General features: G+C 41.2%; 1 protein-coding gene across 1 annotated transcript; it reads left to right on the forward strand.

Annotated features, from left to right (window-relative positions):
* Nucleotides 1–8,628: 8,628 nt before the first annotated feature.
* On the forward strand, nucleotides 8,629–10,464 carry LOC136435968 (uncharacterized). The gene has a single exon (XM_066429677.1). The coding sequence runs from the start codon at nucleotides 8,629–8,631 to the stop codon at nucleotides 10,462–10,464; it is 1,836 nt and encodes a 611-aa protein (XP_066285774.1).
* Nucleotides 10,465–14,312: the final 3,848 nt, after the last annotated feature.

The following is a 14,312-nucleotide window of genomic DNA, read 5'->3' on the forward strand; positions in this document are numbered from 1 at the left end:
AGTTACATATGTCACATGTTTGCGAGTCCTATCATGGAAATTGATGAATGTATAAACTTTCCTCATTAATTATGCAAATTAGTTACTGATTTGCATAATAAGTATCCAATCATGTACATCATCGCTCAAGCTATGTACATGCAAAAAATCATGACCTTCCATCAAGCCCTTCTTGAGTTATTCCCTTTCAAAGTCTGAAGCAAAACCTACCCCTGCAGTTCCAAAAAAGTTGCTAGGGGGCCCAAGCCTATACCACTTACTCTCTGCCCAACGAGCTATCTACCACTTAAAAATCAGTTCCATAGCATGTCCACAACACGAGATATCATAACATGAAGTTCCGCTGCAGTACCGTAACAAGCCGATAGGGGGCCCAAAATCTAATCATTTTCAGGTTTCATCGAGACCTACCAACATACCAAATACCAAGACAATCCTTCCAAGAATTCTCGACTTATCGTGTTCACTAACAGACACACAGACATGCTCGGTATTCCCATGCTGTGGCACTGCATTAATGACTGTTCTTACTCATATAAGGCCGTGTATATCCAACTTTGGTCAAAATTTGTATGTTTCAGTCTTTTAATTGGTGTAAGGAGATATCTTTGTGGTTTGGTTTCACATGCTCCGAGTGGACTCTTCCAGGCTGGGAGTAGGTCAAAGTTGACGATTGTTTTCGTCTGTCAGCTGTTACGAGAGAACGAGCTGGTCAACTGTCTATTTTCTTTGCATGATTCTAAAGTAGACAGATGTGGCTTTCTGGTGCATAAGAATTTTTGGGGCTTGCAATTAAGGTGAATCCTTTTCTGAGCCCTTGTTTTAGTGCTTTAAAGCATTACTGCATGGGCAAGCCTATCTCTTGTATCTGCCCTACAGCTGGCTGATAGCCAATTTGTCCCTGGCAGCTGCAGTACATGTAACTGACAGTTTCCTGCCTGCCTCATGACCCCTCATGACCCCTCATGACCAACTTTGCCCCCAATCTACCCGTATCAATATCCCCGTCGCAACCAGAACGCATAGTAAAGCATACAATTGAACACATTTCTACACTTTTCTCGTTAATTATGCAAAACACTTCGCCCAAAATCTAATCATCTTGAGATTTGCCACATACACACCGACACACCAACTACGACAACAAACCATCCAGGCGTTCTCGACTTATTCTGTTCACTAACAGACACACAGACAAGCACCGTCGCATAACCTTCTCGACGAAACCATTCGTCGCGAAGGTAATAAGCTGGGATTTAAAGATTCTTTACTTTGCAACAATGATTATAGAATATACAATGTTATGACAGTGAGATAAAAGCTGGACAATGACATAGACTATTGTATTTATTTTATGATTATCATACATGTACATCATCAATAACTCACCTGTGAATTTTTCGATAAAAAATATAGGTGATTTTATTCCGGGGGTACTTTTATTAGATTTTGAAAATAGGCCCAGTAGCAACTTTTATGTGAGGGATGAGAATAATGTACAGGTACAAGTCCTATTGCAGTGTAGCTATTGCAGTGTAACTCTTGCTCGAGCAGAAAAAGCAAAAAGTCTATGGGTGTTGAAAAAAAGATTTATTTGTACTAAAAAAATAGCCGTGTTACACATGAATTGTATAAGTTTGTTTTTTTGTGGGTTGTGGTGTTTTATTTACATTGTATATCATTGAATTTTATTTTGAAACAAAAACACATTTAAGCACCAGTTATATGCTAAAGGCTATGTAATACTGTGTACTTACAAAATGTAATTTCAAGAAATCAGTGAATTTTAGGTGGGGCAACCTGAAATTCTGACGGGCAACCTAGCTTTCTACCGAGGTTGCACACCGTGCAACCTGGATCAAAAAAGTATTTTGCACCCTGTATCTAATCTGCAGTAGTCTACATGTGCTAAATTATCAGTGCACTAGTATTTAACCCTCAGTAGTCTATAGGTGCTGAATTATCAGTGCACTAGTAATTAACCCCCAGTAGTCTATATGTGCTGAATTATCAGTGCACTAGTAATTAACCCCCAGTAGTCTATATGTGCTGAATTATCAGTGCACTAGTATTTAACCCTCAGTAGTCTATAGGTGCTGAATTATCAGTGCACTAGTAATTAACCCCCAGTAGTCTATATGTGCTGAATTATCAGTGCACTAGTAATTAACCCCCAGTAGTCTATATGTGCTGAATTATCAGTGCACTAGTAATTAACCCCCAGTAGTCTATATGTGCTGAATTATCAGTGCACTAGTAATTAACCCCCAGTAGTCTATATGTGCTGAATTATCAGTGCACTAGTAATTAACGCTCAGTAGTCTATATGTGCTGGATTATTAGAGCACTAGTAACTAACCTTCAGTAGTCTATAGCTGTTGAATTATCAGTGAACTAGTAATTTACCCTCAGTAGTCTATAGATGCTGAATTATTAGTGCACTAGTATTCAACCCTCATCAGTAGTCTATGTATGCTGAATTATCAGTGTACTAGTAACTAGCCGTCAGTAGTCTATAGGTGCTGAATTATCAGTGCACTAGTAACAAGAGTTCCGGGACCTCATATCTCCATGAACTATTTTGTTTGTGCAAATGACATACACATTTGCATAATATATGCTTGGTCATAAACACCTCTATGTTGTTGGTTCTATCATTTTCCACTTGGATGAATTCCGGCACTTTTGCATTAACTTTGCAAATTAGGAATCTATTGGCATAATTGGTATCTGCTGATGCTCCACTTGCCATGAACTAGATGTTATATGTATTTGAGTCTTATAATGGAAAACACGGCAAATATAGATTTTCTCATTAGTTATGCAAATTAAGTGTCGATTAGCGTAATTTGCACATCATTGTGTACATCACTGTCTAAGCTACCTCCATACTAAATATCATGGAAATCCGCCGTCCCTTTGTTCAGTTATTCTCCGTAGAAGATTTTGCACAATAACGCCACTGCAGTTCCAGAGCAAGCTGCTAGGTGGCCCAAAACTACACCACTTCTTTATTACATCACAAGCTATCTGCCACCCAAAAATCAAGACAATAGCATGTCCAGGTCAAAAGATACAAAAACGGAAGTTCTGCTGTAGTACCAAGGTCACATACCAGGGGACCCAAAATCGACCTTGAATTTTGGCTTCACAACATCCGCCACAATACCAAATATCATCGTAATCCATCCAGAGGTTCTTGAGTTATGCTGACTACAATAGTCCGGAAACACAAACACACACACAAACATTTTTTTTTCATGGAGATAACAAGAAGGATGGTAGAGAGATGTTGTGAATCTAACAAGACGTCATATTTGCAGCTAGTCATGGCCGAATCAAAATGCCGAAACACGTCGGGAGTGGAGTGGCTGCGAGGCATATAACAGCTTCCAAACAACTGGTCCAAATGCTTAAATGCTGCTCTAACGATAATGTAGAGGAGATTGACACAAGCCTGGCAAAGGAAGTTATCGCCAAATCAGAGAACTCTGGTGTTGTCGTTCCAACTAACCTATCACCAGGCGCCTTTATCGAAGTTGCTGCCAACAATAATGATTTCACTAATGAGGCGACTCTTCATGGGAAGCAGACAACCCATGCTACAGCCCATGTTGTATACCAGAAACAACAGTACGGATCAAAACCTGAGCCAGTAGTTCATACTGATCATTAAAAAAACGGCGCTCCTTCCTCGTGGACAAAAGCAAGCACAGATTTAGACATCAGTGTGTTGATGGGCCGACTTTAATAATTTCTTGCTATTCATGAAGAGGAGAGGAGGCCGGAAAACGTCTCGGTGGAAGACTTGGATGAAATGATGGGCATGTTCTTCCTGGGTATACGCAAGGAGAACGGTGAAGAATATGAGCCAGGTAGTCTAACAAGCAAGCAGCGATCAATTGCCCGGTATCTGGAGCTCCTCATACATATTTGACTTATCATATGAATATTAGTATACTTTTAACGCTTGATATAAGTTTGTCCTTAGATACATTGTTCATATTTTTCCTTTTCAGTCAGACCTTGAGGCGGAAGTTTGATAACGAGTACTATAAATTTTGTGTCTGTCATCACAAGAGGTAGGATGTTATCACAATAATAATGCCATTGTATAGTCATTGAAAGATGATTTGGTTTTCTTCCAAATGACAAATTGAAGTAGACAATTGTTAATGAATATTTCACATTAGTCTATTTTTCTTATATTTCAATATTGTCCTTTTTAGATGTAAATTCCTGGTCGGGTAAAAGATGCAAGCATCTGGGGATTACAAAAGATGTTACAGAAAGGGGAGTTCCCCCTCCCCCCCCGGAAGCGAACGACTTTACTCCATGTGTTGTCAGTCGGAAGTTGTGGTGCATGGATATGCCAGGTGAGCAGCAGAAAGTTGCACTGCTCAACATGTGACCAGTTGATTATGTGGCAGAGTACGCAGAAGTTTCAATTCGATGGGCCATTACACGACTTAGGGAATGCGTCTAGGTGATCCTTACATGGACATGACATTCAAATTTCCCCGGCCATGCAGGAGAAGCTCTAGAACATGTCGGAAACATGCACAAGAAAAAGTGGTTCTAAGCTCCAAGAAATGTCAATGATCTACTTAGCTTGCCCAATATAGAGCAAGTAAATTTTACACTCGCAATTTAGTAAATAGTCCAGCATGCACCTGTGAACACCCCTGTGAAAATGCACACCACTTCCTTCTGTACTGTCCTAACTATAGCCAACAAACATCAAGGTGGTAATGTTACATTCTTCTTTCATTGAATGATTAAATGAGCACATATTTCATCGAAAGAGGAACATACTATCATTATTATATAGATTTGTATGGACAATTTTGTTGCAGATGTTTGTAAAGAGCACAATGATACATTTCATGTTAAGATAGTTTATAGTGCGGCTGTTAAGTAGCTGACATTCAAAACATCTACAGATACAGAACTTTTTTCAATCCAGTGACTTGGATTACACGTAGTTTAACTGCAGTCTGCAGTATATATGACAAACGCTTAAACTAGCTATGACTTTCAGTATACCTTTCAAAGCAGAAACAAATCAAACTTAACTTTTCAAAAATTCCCTAAGTTCAGTCATTTAATCTACCAAGTGGAACATATCATTGCAACAAGGAGGGGAAGACTACAGAGACACCGTGGTAAATGGATTACTTAATACGATACTATATATTTTCTTAATCCGATTTGCTGGGTGTTGCCTTATGTACAGTTGTATTATTTGTGAATAAGCGTTTAAAAAAGTTAACTGTCACTGCTGTCTTCTCCCAACACTGTGAAGCACCACGGTACAACTCTAATGCTAGTCACAGAATATGAAATACATGTATTGCTGTTTGATTCTCATTTCAATTGTTATCTTCCTTCACTGTTTCAGGAGTAGGAGTATTTCTACCTGACAACTTGACCTGAGACAGAGTAGCAAATCCGAAAGGTGGGCCTTGTAGAAACGTAGGTCTGGACCTAATCAACGAGTTCCTCAACAGCGACTAATGGTATGATCAAATTAATAAAATGTTCAAGACACAATTCCTGAAGCTGATGAAGTAGATATTTGCAGAACATTTTTTTTTGCATTTTAATGAAAATTACAATGAGGTTTTCTTTCAAAAGAAATATTTTATAGTACATGACACAGTTGTACAATTGACATGTAACGTTACAGTCACTGTTATTGTTTTCAAAGATGCTGAAGCACTCCAGAGGGCAGTATGCCAACACACAAGTCAAAGGGTAGGCGAGGATGAGTGGTCCATTTGGACGCGAGCTTGACAGGGTGTTCACTGCAGCTGGGCTAGGTTTTTTTCTCCACCCATACCTCAACATTCAGCCATCATAGAAGGTACAAGACGTTAAGGGTTTGTCACAGAATTCAAAGATGATGGGCTGTTCGAGTACCTTTCTGGGCGCAGTCACACCGGGTATAAAGACTACTAGTTCAATACAAGAGTAAGAAAACCTCAAAAGAATGGCATGAAGATCAGACAGCTTGCTAAAGACTTGGACTTGTGGTCTGACATAATCAAAAGCACTGATCAGTAAAGATTGTTGGTAGTAGATTCACATGTGCTTACGAATAGGCAACTAGCATGTGAATTGTGTGAGGCTATGATTTATCGTCACAATAGCAAAAGTACCAATGTACGAAACTACAGGCAGTAGCAAGACTACTTCTGTCCATCCCCTTTACAAACAAATTCAGTGAATGAGGGAAACATCCATGAAATCATGTCCACTGTCAGCCCATTGCGCGCACATCTCCGCAATCCAACACCACCACCACCCGCTCATTAGGTACACACTGGCGGGAAACTGTGAAACCATGATACGCCATAGATAAGGAGTGGATTTTTGTTCAGTCACACTCGGTCATCCAGAAATACAGACTGTTACAATATGAATTAACACTCTTATCTATCTTTCAAAATGTGGTCACCTTGACGACGTGACAGGAAAATCAAAGGAAGTCCATTCATTCAAACTAAAACAAAACATGTCGAAAGCCGCGGTGACATGATGACCCAAACAACATTAGAATGGCGGGAAACAGCGACATACGATATCCAGGAGAGGGTGGGGGGTGCGCTGGCTCCCGTACAACTACAAGCCATCTACAACACGAAAGAGAATGCCGACGGTTACCAGACCAGTTTTTCTCACCAACACTGACTCAGCAACACCTTAGGAAATCTCAAGATTAACCAATTCGCAAAAACGAAGCCAAAAGCGCGCCAAAATGGCAGACGTCGCATGAGCTCGAAATCCACACACTCTGGCAAGCTGGCTGAGTCTGACTCATAGCACAACGATCATTTGTATCCATCCGCAGAACAACTCCGTTCAATACCAAATATCAGATTGATTATAATGGCAATTATACTTTTCAGGCGTACTAATTTTTATTTTTTTTATTAAAGAGTCATCGGTATTTTTCGAAACTAGTTTGCATGAACTTGCGAAAAGCACTATTTTCTTTCCGCACAGTAATATTTAGGTGTGAGGGAGATATGGCATACAGATTATTCACAGCCATATGGAGGGTAGGTATACGGATTTTTGAACACACATATCACTTCAATCTTTATTCGTGTAGATCAACATGACAATACCACTTCTTATATTTTGGTTTAAATTTCCGTAATCCTCAAAAGGGACCCTTCAGACGTTTTGGGGAAAACAAAGTTGATTAACGTCCACTACCACAATAGCGCCAAATGAGAAAAAATGCTGAATTTAAAGAGATATGCTAGTGCAGCAACAGTACTTTCCGAGGTACGCACACTTAAGGCATCCAGGTCTTCATTACATATAGACTGTAAAGATGTGAACAATGGTGCTCTTATGTATAAAGTTTGCATGCGTCAAACTGAAGTATGCCAAAAGACAACCTATATGAATATTATATCAAAGTGCATGTTCTTTCAACGAGCTGGAAAGTATAAACCGAATGTGCGTTCTAGTATTGCAAATAGATAATCTTATTGACCGTTATGAAATGCTCCCTGTCCTCATAACGGAGGGTGCTACAACTTCGGCATACCCCCAACTTCGGTATAATTTTCAATTGCTTCGTTATGCAGAAGTGAGTCATATTTGTATTCATCCATGGTGCTGAATAAAATCACGAAGCACATGAGACTGTGCATAGAGGTGTTTCATTATTGCAACGCTGATTCTAGCAAAGTTAACGATCATTTCGTCTCTGAGTTGGAATCTGGGCGCTATCATGGCCACGCTATACGAAAGGTCACGGCTAACGGCGGCTCTCAAACAAAAACTACAATGCCATTCACCAAACACACAACACACATTTATACACAAGAATTAAAGCTGTACAAAACACAAAACAATTGAGTCTCTGTGAGTTTATTTGTCAAAGAAACTGACCTGTAAACACAACTACTCCGCGGAACCGAACGCCCTCCCAGCCTTTACGTCATGATCATTCCCATGGTCCTGTTCGAAATCGATCGTCGACATTTGATATGGCAGCGAGGATCACGTATGATGAACCTGAGCTTTGAGTGAAGATCGCTAGGTGGTGTGAGGGTAAGTGACGATTGCTTAAAATATGTTGGAGTTATTCTTTGAGGTGGAACGGGCAAAAATAAGCGCAAACACGCTAGTAGACTTAGGCAAGAAAAATCGAACGTAATCAAGGTCAATAAGGGCATTGATGTAATGGGCACTAGTATACTTAAACGACACATATATCTTGCGTATAATTGATTGATACCTTCCCTAGAACCTTCACCACAACTTGTAGATGTCAGGAGATGCAATAAATCGTTTATTTGTGGTCAGCTGATGACATGAAACTGTTGTCAAACATCATGACATGATGAGTGGACAAATCATGATGGGTTTAGGGTCAAGTCTATTGAAATCGGTCCTTGGCCTTGTACTGGTCGAAGTATGATAAGATATAATTATGGTCTGACGACCAAAAACCGTGAAAACCACTTGTTAATCAGTAATTTGTCCCAAGTATATATACTAAGTATCGTTGCGGTATAGCTGTGAAGTTCGGTGGAAACGATAAAAGGACATTAAATAATAAAGTATCAAAATGATAACACATGTACAATCTCGCATTATTTATAGATGTCCGAGTCTCGTCCGAGCCGACGTTACCGTGAATGGGTCGAGGACGACGTACAAAACGCTTTACGCGAAGTACGACTGGAGCAAAAGTCTGTTTATGCCGCTTCAAAGGCATACAATTTGCCAAGAAGTACTCTAGATGATAGATTTAAGGAGAGACACGGAGACAAGGTCGGAAGAAGAACAAAATTGGAGCCGGAGGACGAGGAGACCCTCGTTCGATACAGCATGTACATGGCAGGTAAAGGTTTTCCCCTTACTGCTGGTGTAATGAAGGTGCTGGCGAAGGAGATCGATAAAGAAAGCAGCAAAAAGAGGGGAGAAGATCCACGGTTTGGCGGGAAAACACCCGGTAAGAGATGGTGGAGTGGGTTCCGTTTGCGGCACCCACAGATATCGCTGAGGTCTCCTGATCGTCTGGACAGGGCACGCGCAGCAATGTCCAATCCTAACACTTTCAGTAATCACTTTGCCAAGCTAGATGAGCTGTTGACAAAGCACAGCCTTCACCAGCGCCCCTTCTTAGTATATAATGCAGACGAAACCGGGATGGAGCTTGACGCCAGGCGGTCACGCGTCGTAGTGCCGACGGCATCAAAGCGGGCCCCCGCCATCAGGTCAGGTGGCAGAGACCACGTCACCGTCATGGCATGCGTTTCCGCCGCAGGGGCGGTCCTCCCTCCAATGGTAATCTACGACAAGAATTTACCTTCAGGGAGGTTTAGCGAGGGTGGACCGCCCGGGGCCGTGTACGCCCACTCTGCCTCAGGTTTTATTAATAGAGAGCTATTCCAAGACTGGTTTTTCAAAATCTTCGTCCCACATTGTCATCAGTCCCGACCTATACTACTCCTACTTGATCAACACACGGACCATCTGTCTCTTAATGTTCTCGAAGCTGCCCTCGCCCAAGACATCATTATTTACGGACTACCACCTCACACTTCCCAATGCACTCAACCCCTGGATGCAACTGTATTTTCCTCTCTGAAGGCCAAATGGTCCAAAACGTTGGAAGCCTTGCAGGTCGCAAGCCATTCCTTCCAAGTGAAGAAGAGCAACTTCGCAAGAATATACAGTTCTGTTCAAGACGACTCTTTCACAGCAGACAACATCAAGGCAAGCTTTGCCAAAACCGGGGTACTTCCGTTTAATCCGAAGGCCCTGGACAAGGTTTGGATGAATATGACCTCCTCGACCGGCTCTGAGGCGGGACCGTCGACTTCAAGTGAGGCGGGACCATCGACCTCTACAGTTTCGACCTCACAGGCCCCCCACCAACCAGTGTGCACGTCGTGTGGGAACACATTTGACAATCCGGTTGTCAATAGTTTAGTCCCTCCGCATCTACGGAGCATCTTGAGGACCGTTACAAGTGTTGCAAAACAGACGAGACGAAAAAAGCTGGTGGCCCGGGTGTTGACCCATGAAGACGTCATTAATGATCTTAAGAAGAAAGAGGAGGAAGAGAAACAGAAAAAAGCAAAGGGAGAAGAGCGAAAGAAGAAGGCAGAGATGAAAAAGGCCGAGGAGGAGGAGCGAAAGGAGAAGGCAGAGAAGAAAAAGGCTGAGGCGGAGGAGCGAAAGAAGAAGACAGAGAAGAAAAAAGAGAAGAAGCACAAAAGACAAGGAAGCAAAAGAAATGGAGAAGGAAGAAAAGCGGAGAGAGAAAGAAGGAACGAAGAGGATGAGGGAAGGAGAAGACGACAAGAAAGAAAATGCAGAAAACCCCTCGAAGCGGAGAAGGATCAAAAAATGAGTAGAGTGCTACGATCGACTATGATTAGTTGTTGTAAGTGTGGTAAAACTGACGAAATTGTACGAGTAGGCATGTAATGTCAAGGAGGTTATTGTTAATCCTAGTTCCGACCAGAAACCCACTGTACTGTATGAATTTTACCATTTGGGGCTTTCTGTGAGGTGTTTTATATGTCCTTTTTGTACATGTACATGTGTCAAAAATTACTTGCCAGTAATAACTAATAGAAACTTGTTTCCATGTAACATGTCTATGCTATTTACTATGTCTTTGGACCATTGAAGATTCTAAAGGGGTGTCAGGTCTTAGATAGGTTATCCTTCAAAATAAGACTTTGTATAACAGACCAGTGATAACAGACAGAGCTTTAAACTTACATCTCTGTGTATTAATCAAAAAGTTGTATATAGTAACATTTGAGCGTTGACCAGGTGTAGCTACCTTGAATTAATTTGTAACCTGCCTGGCTTAGTATGTATGTGAGTAAGTTTTCTTGGTCACTGCTGGGTAGTTCTTTACCAGGAGACAACAATACAAAAAATCACATAATATAAACTTTGTCACCTGTAAATATACTATTTTAGAATCTGTCTGAAACTGCAACACAATATTCTTCGCCTTTCACATTTACCTCAGTTCACCAGAAAACAAGGCTCGTTGTAAAGCACTGTAATGTTTTGTCTGATACAGTTCACATCAAGTAGCACAATGCCACGTTGTTACAACTCTGTGTTGTTGTTAACTTAACTGGTCTTCTAAAGTCGAAGATATATTTGAATACATTAAGAAGACAAGAATTTCTTAACAAACATCTTTACCTTGTTTTACTACTAGTACACATATCGCTGTTCATTATATTTCATTGCCCCTAAAGCTCTGTGGCACGGAAAATGAAAAAAGTTACAGGATCTCAATCTTAACTACGACGTAGCCTTTCTTTTGGTAAACTTCGTCAAGGCGGACTCCCCGGTCTTCCACCCCTCCCCGGCCGTATGCCTGGTCGACCTCGGCGATGTCCTTCTCTCTAATCCAGCCAACCTCCATCCAGGCTCCTCCACCGATGCTAGCATATGACATCAACCCTGCTTTCGGTGCCCCCGGACGATGGTACGTCTTGATTCGCAGTTTCACTGTCAATGAGGGCGCCTCCAATATTTTCTCGGCATTGAACCGATGATGAAAGGTTTGAAGAGTCAGCTTCTATGGATGAAACGAGAGGTGAATGTCAAACGTTAGGTTCGCAACAAGACTGGGGTTAAGTATTACTGTTCATCGCTAGGACAGGTCGCCAAGTTCTTGCTTCTGTGTCGTAAATCACGTATCTATTTCAGAAAATAAATAAATACGTACTTACCATTCTGATGATCTCTGATCTCAAAACATTACCGTTGATTTAATCCACAGTGAAACGTTTCCGTCACCCCTCCTGACCTTGGTCACTGAACGTGTAATGCCAAGTTGGCGGGCAAATAACTGGACTGTCCCACTTGAAAACTTTGCTTTACCTAATATTTTACAGAGCATTATAGTCTAATGTGAAAAAGATTAAGATTTTCATCATTTAATGCTCGTGGTTATGAATATATTAACACGTAGCTTCGGCGAATTTTAAAAGAAATGCGTTTGTAAAACCGCCCGCCCCTGTAATGTAAAAGTGCACACATCCATATGCGCGGTAAACCATATCTCGACGACGATACTAGTCCCCTACGTGGGTGTCATGATTTGAAACGGATACTGTCTTTCACTTCACTCTAAGTGCAAACATATTAAGATGCATCATATCATGTTATAAAATCTTTTAAGCTTTTATTTTTGGGACAAAGAAATGGATCCGAACTTTAGGCGTCACGATGGTAACAAGCTCACACGCACCCCTTCATTGCAGTGTCGTTGCCTCAAAGACAGCAGCGAACATTTCATGTTGGTGTAGCTTACAGTAAATCGTACCATTCCGCTGTGACTGCTATCATTCCAACAGATATAATGATAGATGGCTTAAAAATGACTCGAAGATAAAGATTGATGTTATTGCCTTGCAAGCCTTTGAACTAGAACAGGGATGATTTTTAGCGCACTTTGGGTTCACACGCGGTGTTTTGCAGAGTGCAGAGGTCACCATATCAGTTTCCGGTGTGCACCATGTTCGCCCCCAGCTCCAAGACGCACTTGCGGCGAATGTGTGGCCCTATGTTTCTTCAGTCATAGGAGTCATTCGCATGAAACAAAGCATTTGTCGTAATTGGCATGCCAAACAACGGACCGTCACCTTTGACATGGCTTAGAATGCAGCAAGAGGCGTAAACAGTAGCTAAGGTACAGCGCGCCTCGCATCGGCGGAAATTTACGCACGGCCAAAAATTATTTACCAGAGGGAAGTTGAAGTAAGTTAGCACGGAACTATTCCCTCTGTTTACTTAAAATCGTCCAGAGCAATCAAAGACCGGCTATAATGTTTGTATGCCGAAGTTAGGATACCCTGTCTAGAATGGAACAATATGGAACGTTATGGTCATAACAACATTTTTCTGGTTTTACCGACTGGGATCCATGGTGTAATTCGTGCACGGATGATGTAAAATCATTTCGACAACAGAAAATTCCCAAAACACTGCTACCCTCAATCATTATCTATTAAAACGCAACACTTTTCAGATAACCGACACTGATGCAATACGATGTCAGACTCGTAAATTTACGTCCGAAGTTGCAGCACCCTCCGTTATATAGAATTACGAGGTGGATAAGTTTGAAGCTGCAAGGAGAGGGAATATACTAACTTTGTCATCTGCAAAGGTCTGCCTACCAAAAATTGATATCATATGTCAATGTATAAATTTTTGCATCATTTCCGGCAAACAACTGTATTCAGTTGTAGATCTCAAAGGTACTGCTCTTAAAGGTGCAATTCTGACAACATTGAAGAAGAACATACATCGCATTCAGAAATGATAACTAATGTGTACAATTACAACACCGTATTACCTAGCAGGTATAGGTGATAACTCTCCATGAGCTTGAGGAATATCATACCTCAATTAGTTCGCGTGCCTTTGATTGGTTGTTCCAGATAAACACGTTAACAATAGGGGGCAATGGACAGAGTCCATACCGCGTACTATTCTAGTCTGACATTTAATTGTATTTTTCTATAACCCTTTGTCACTTCCGAGTGGTACTGGTGGAGGAAGGACTGATTACTTGTTCCCCAACTGAGGAAACCTCAATGTTTCCAAAGAAATTGCAAGCTTTACGCACGGCCGCCTTCAATTTCGTCCAGGAGCTTATTCCTCTAACCCACACTTCCTTCCCATAAGCTTATAAGATGCAGTAATTCACTGCCAGGCCTGTATCATGTTTGACAAATTGGTTTTAGCGCAGCCACCTCCCACGCGGATGTGTCGTGTCATCCTCTGGTGCTCTCATGCAAGTTTGCCGTCAAATTACGGAATATAAAAACCGAGAGTGCAAGGCTCTTCAATGGAAATAATCATCAACAACATATCATGACAGGTGTATTGATATCAATATCAACGGTACATGCTGTTAAAAAGAAGCCGCAAGCCAAAATCGTGTAAACTCGTCCCACAACCAAAAGCCAATTCATGACATTTTATATCATACTGTATATAAAACAGACAAACAAAGAAAGTCAGAGACGCTGGTACGAACGTAACGTCAGAACTCACTCGTCTCGTTAACGGTAGGCCTGGTTGAAGATTACACCTAAACTGCACGGTGTAAACTGTAACTCTTGCAAAGCATCTTCTGAAATATTAATCAAATCCAGCATATACATGTTGATGAAGAACCATCTCCCTGGAGTCACAGAGGTTAATTGGGAACGTGTGGTTTTTATTCGGTAAGCGGCTACTCCATAAATCGACTAGAGTTTTCTCGAACTTGAAAGATCGCAAAAAATTAT

The sequence above is a fragment of the Branchiostoma lanceolatum genome, chromosome 5, assembly GCF_035083965.1.
Source record: "Branchiostoma lanceolatum isolate klBraLanc5 chromosome 5, klBraLanc5.hap2, whole genome shotgun sequence".
In the NCBI taxonomy this organism is placed as follows: Eukaryota; Metazoa; Chordata; class Leptocardii; order Amphioxiformes; family Branchiostomatidae; genus Branchiostoma; species Branchiostoma lanceolatum.

Excerpts from the sequence above, each read along its gene's own strand:
- LOC136435968 (XM_066429677.1), top strand. The coding sequence starts at position 8,629 with ATGTCCGAGTCTCGTCCGAGCCGACGTTACCGTGAATGGGTCGAGGAC.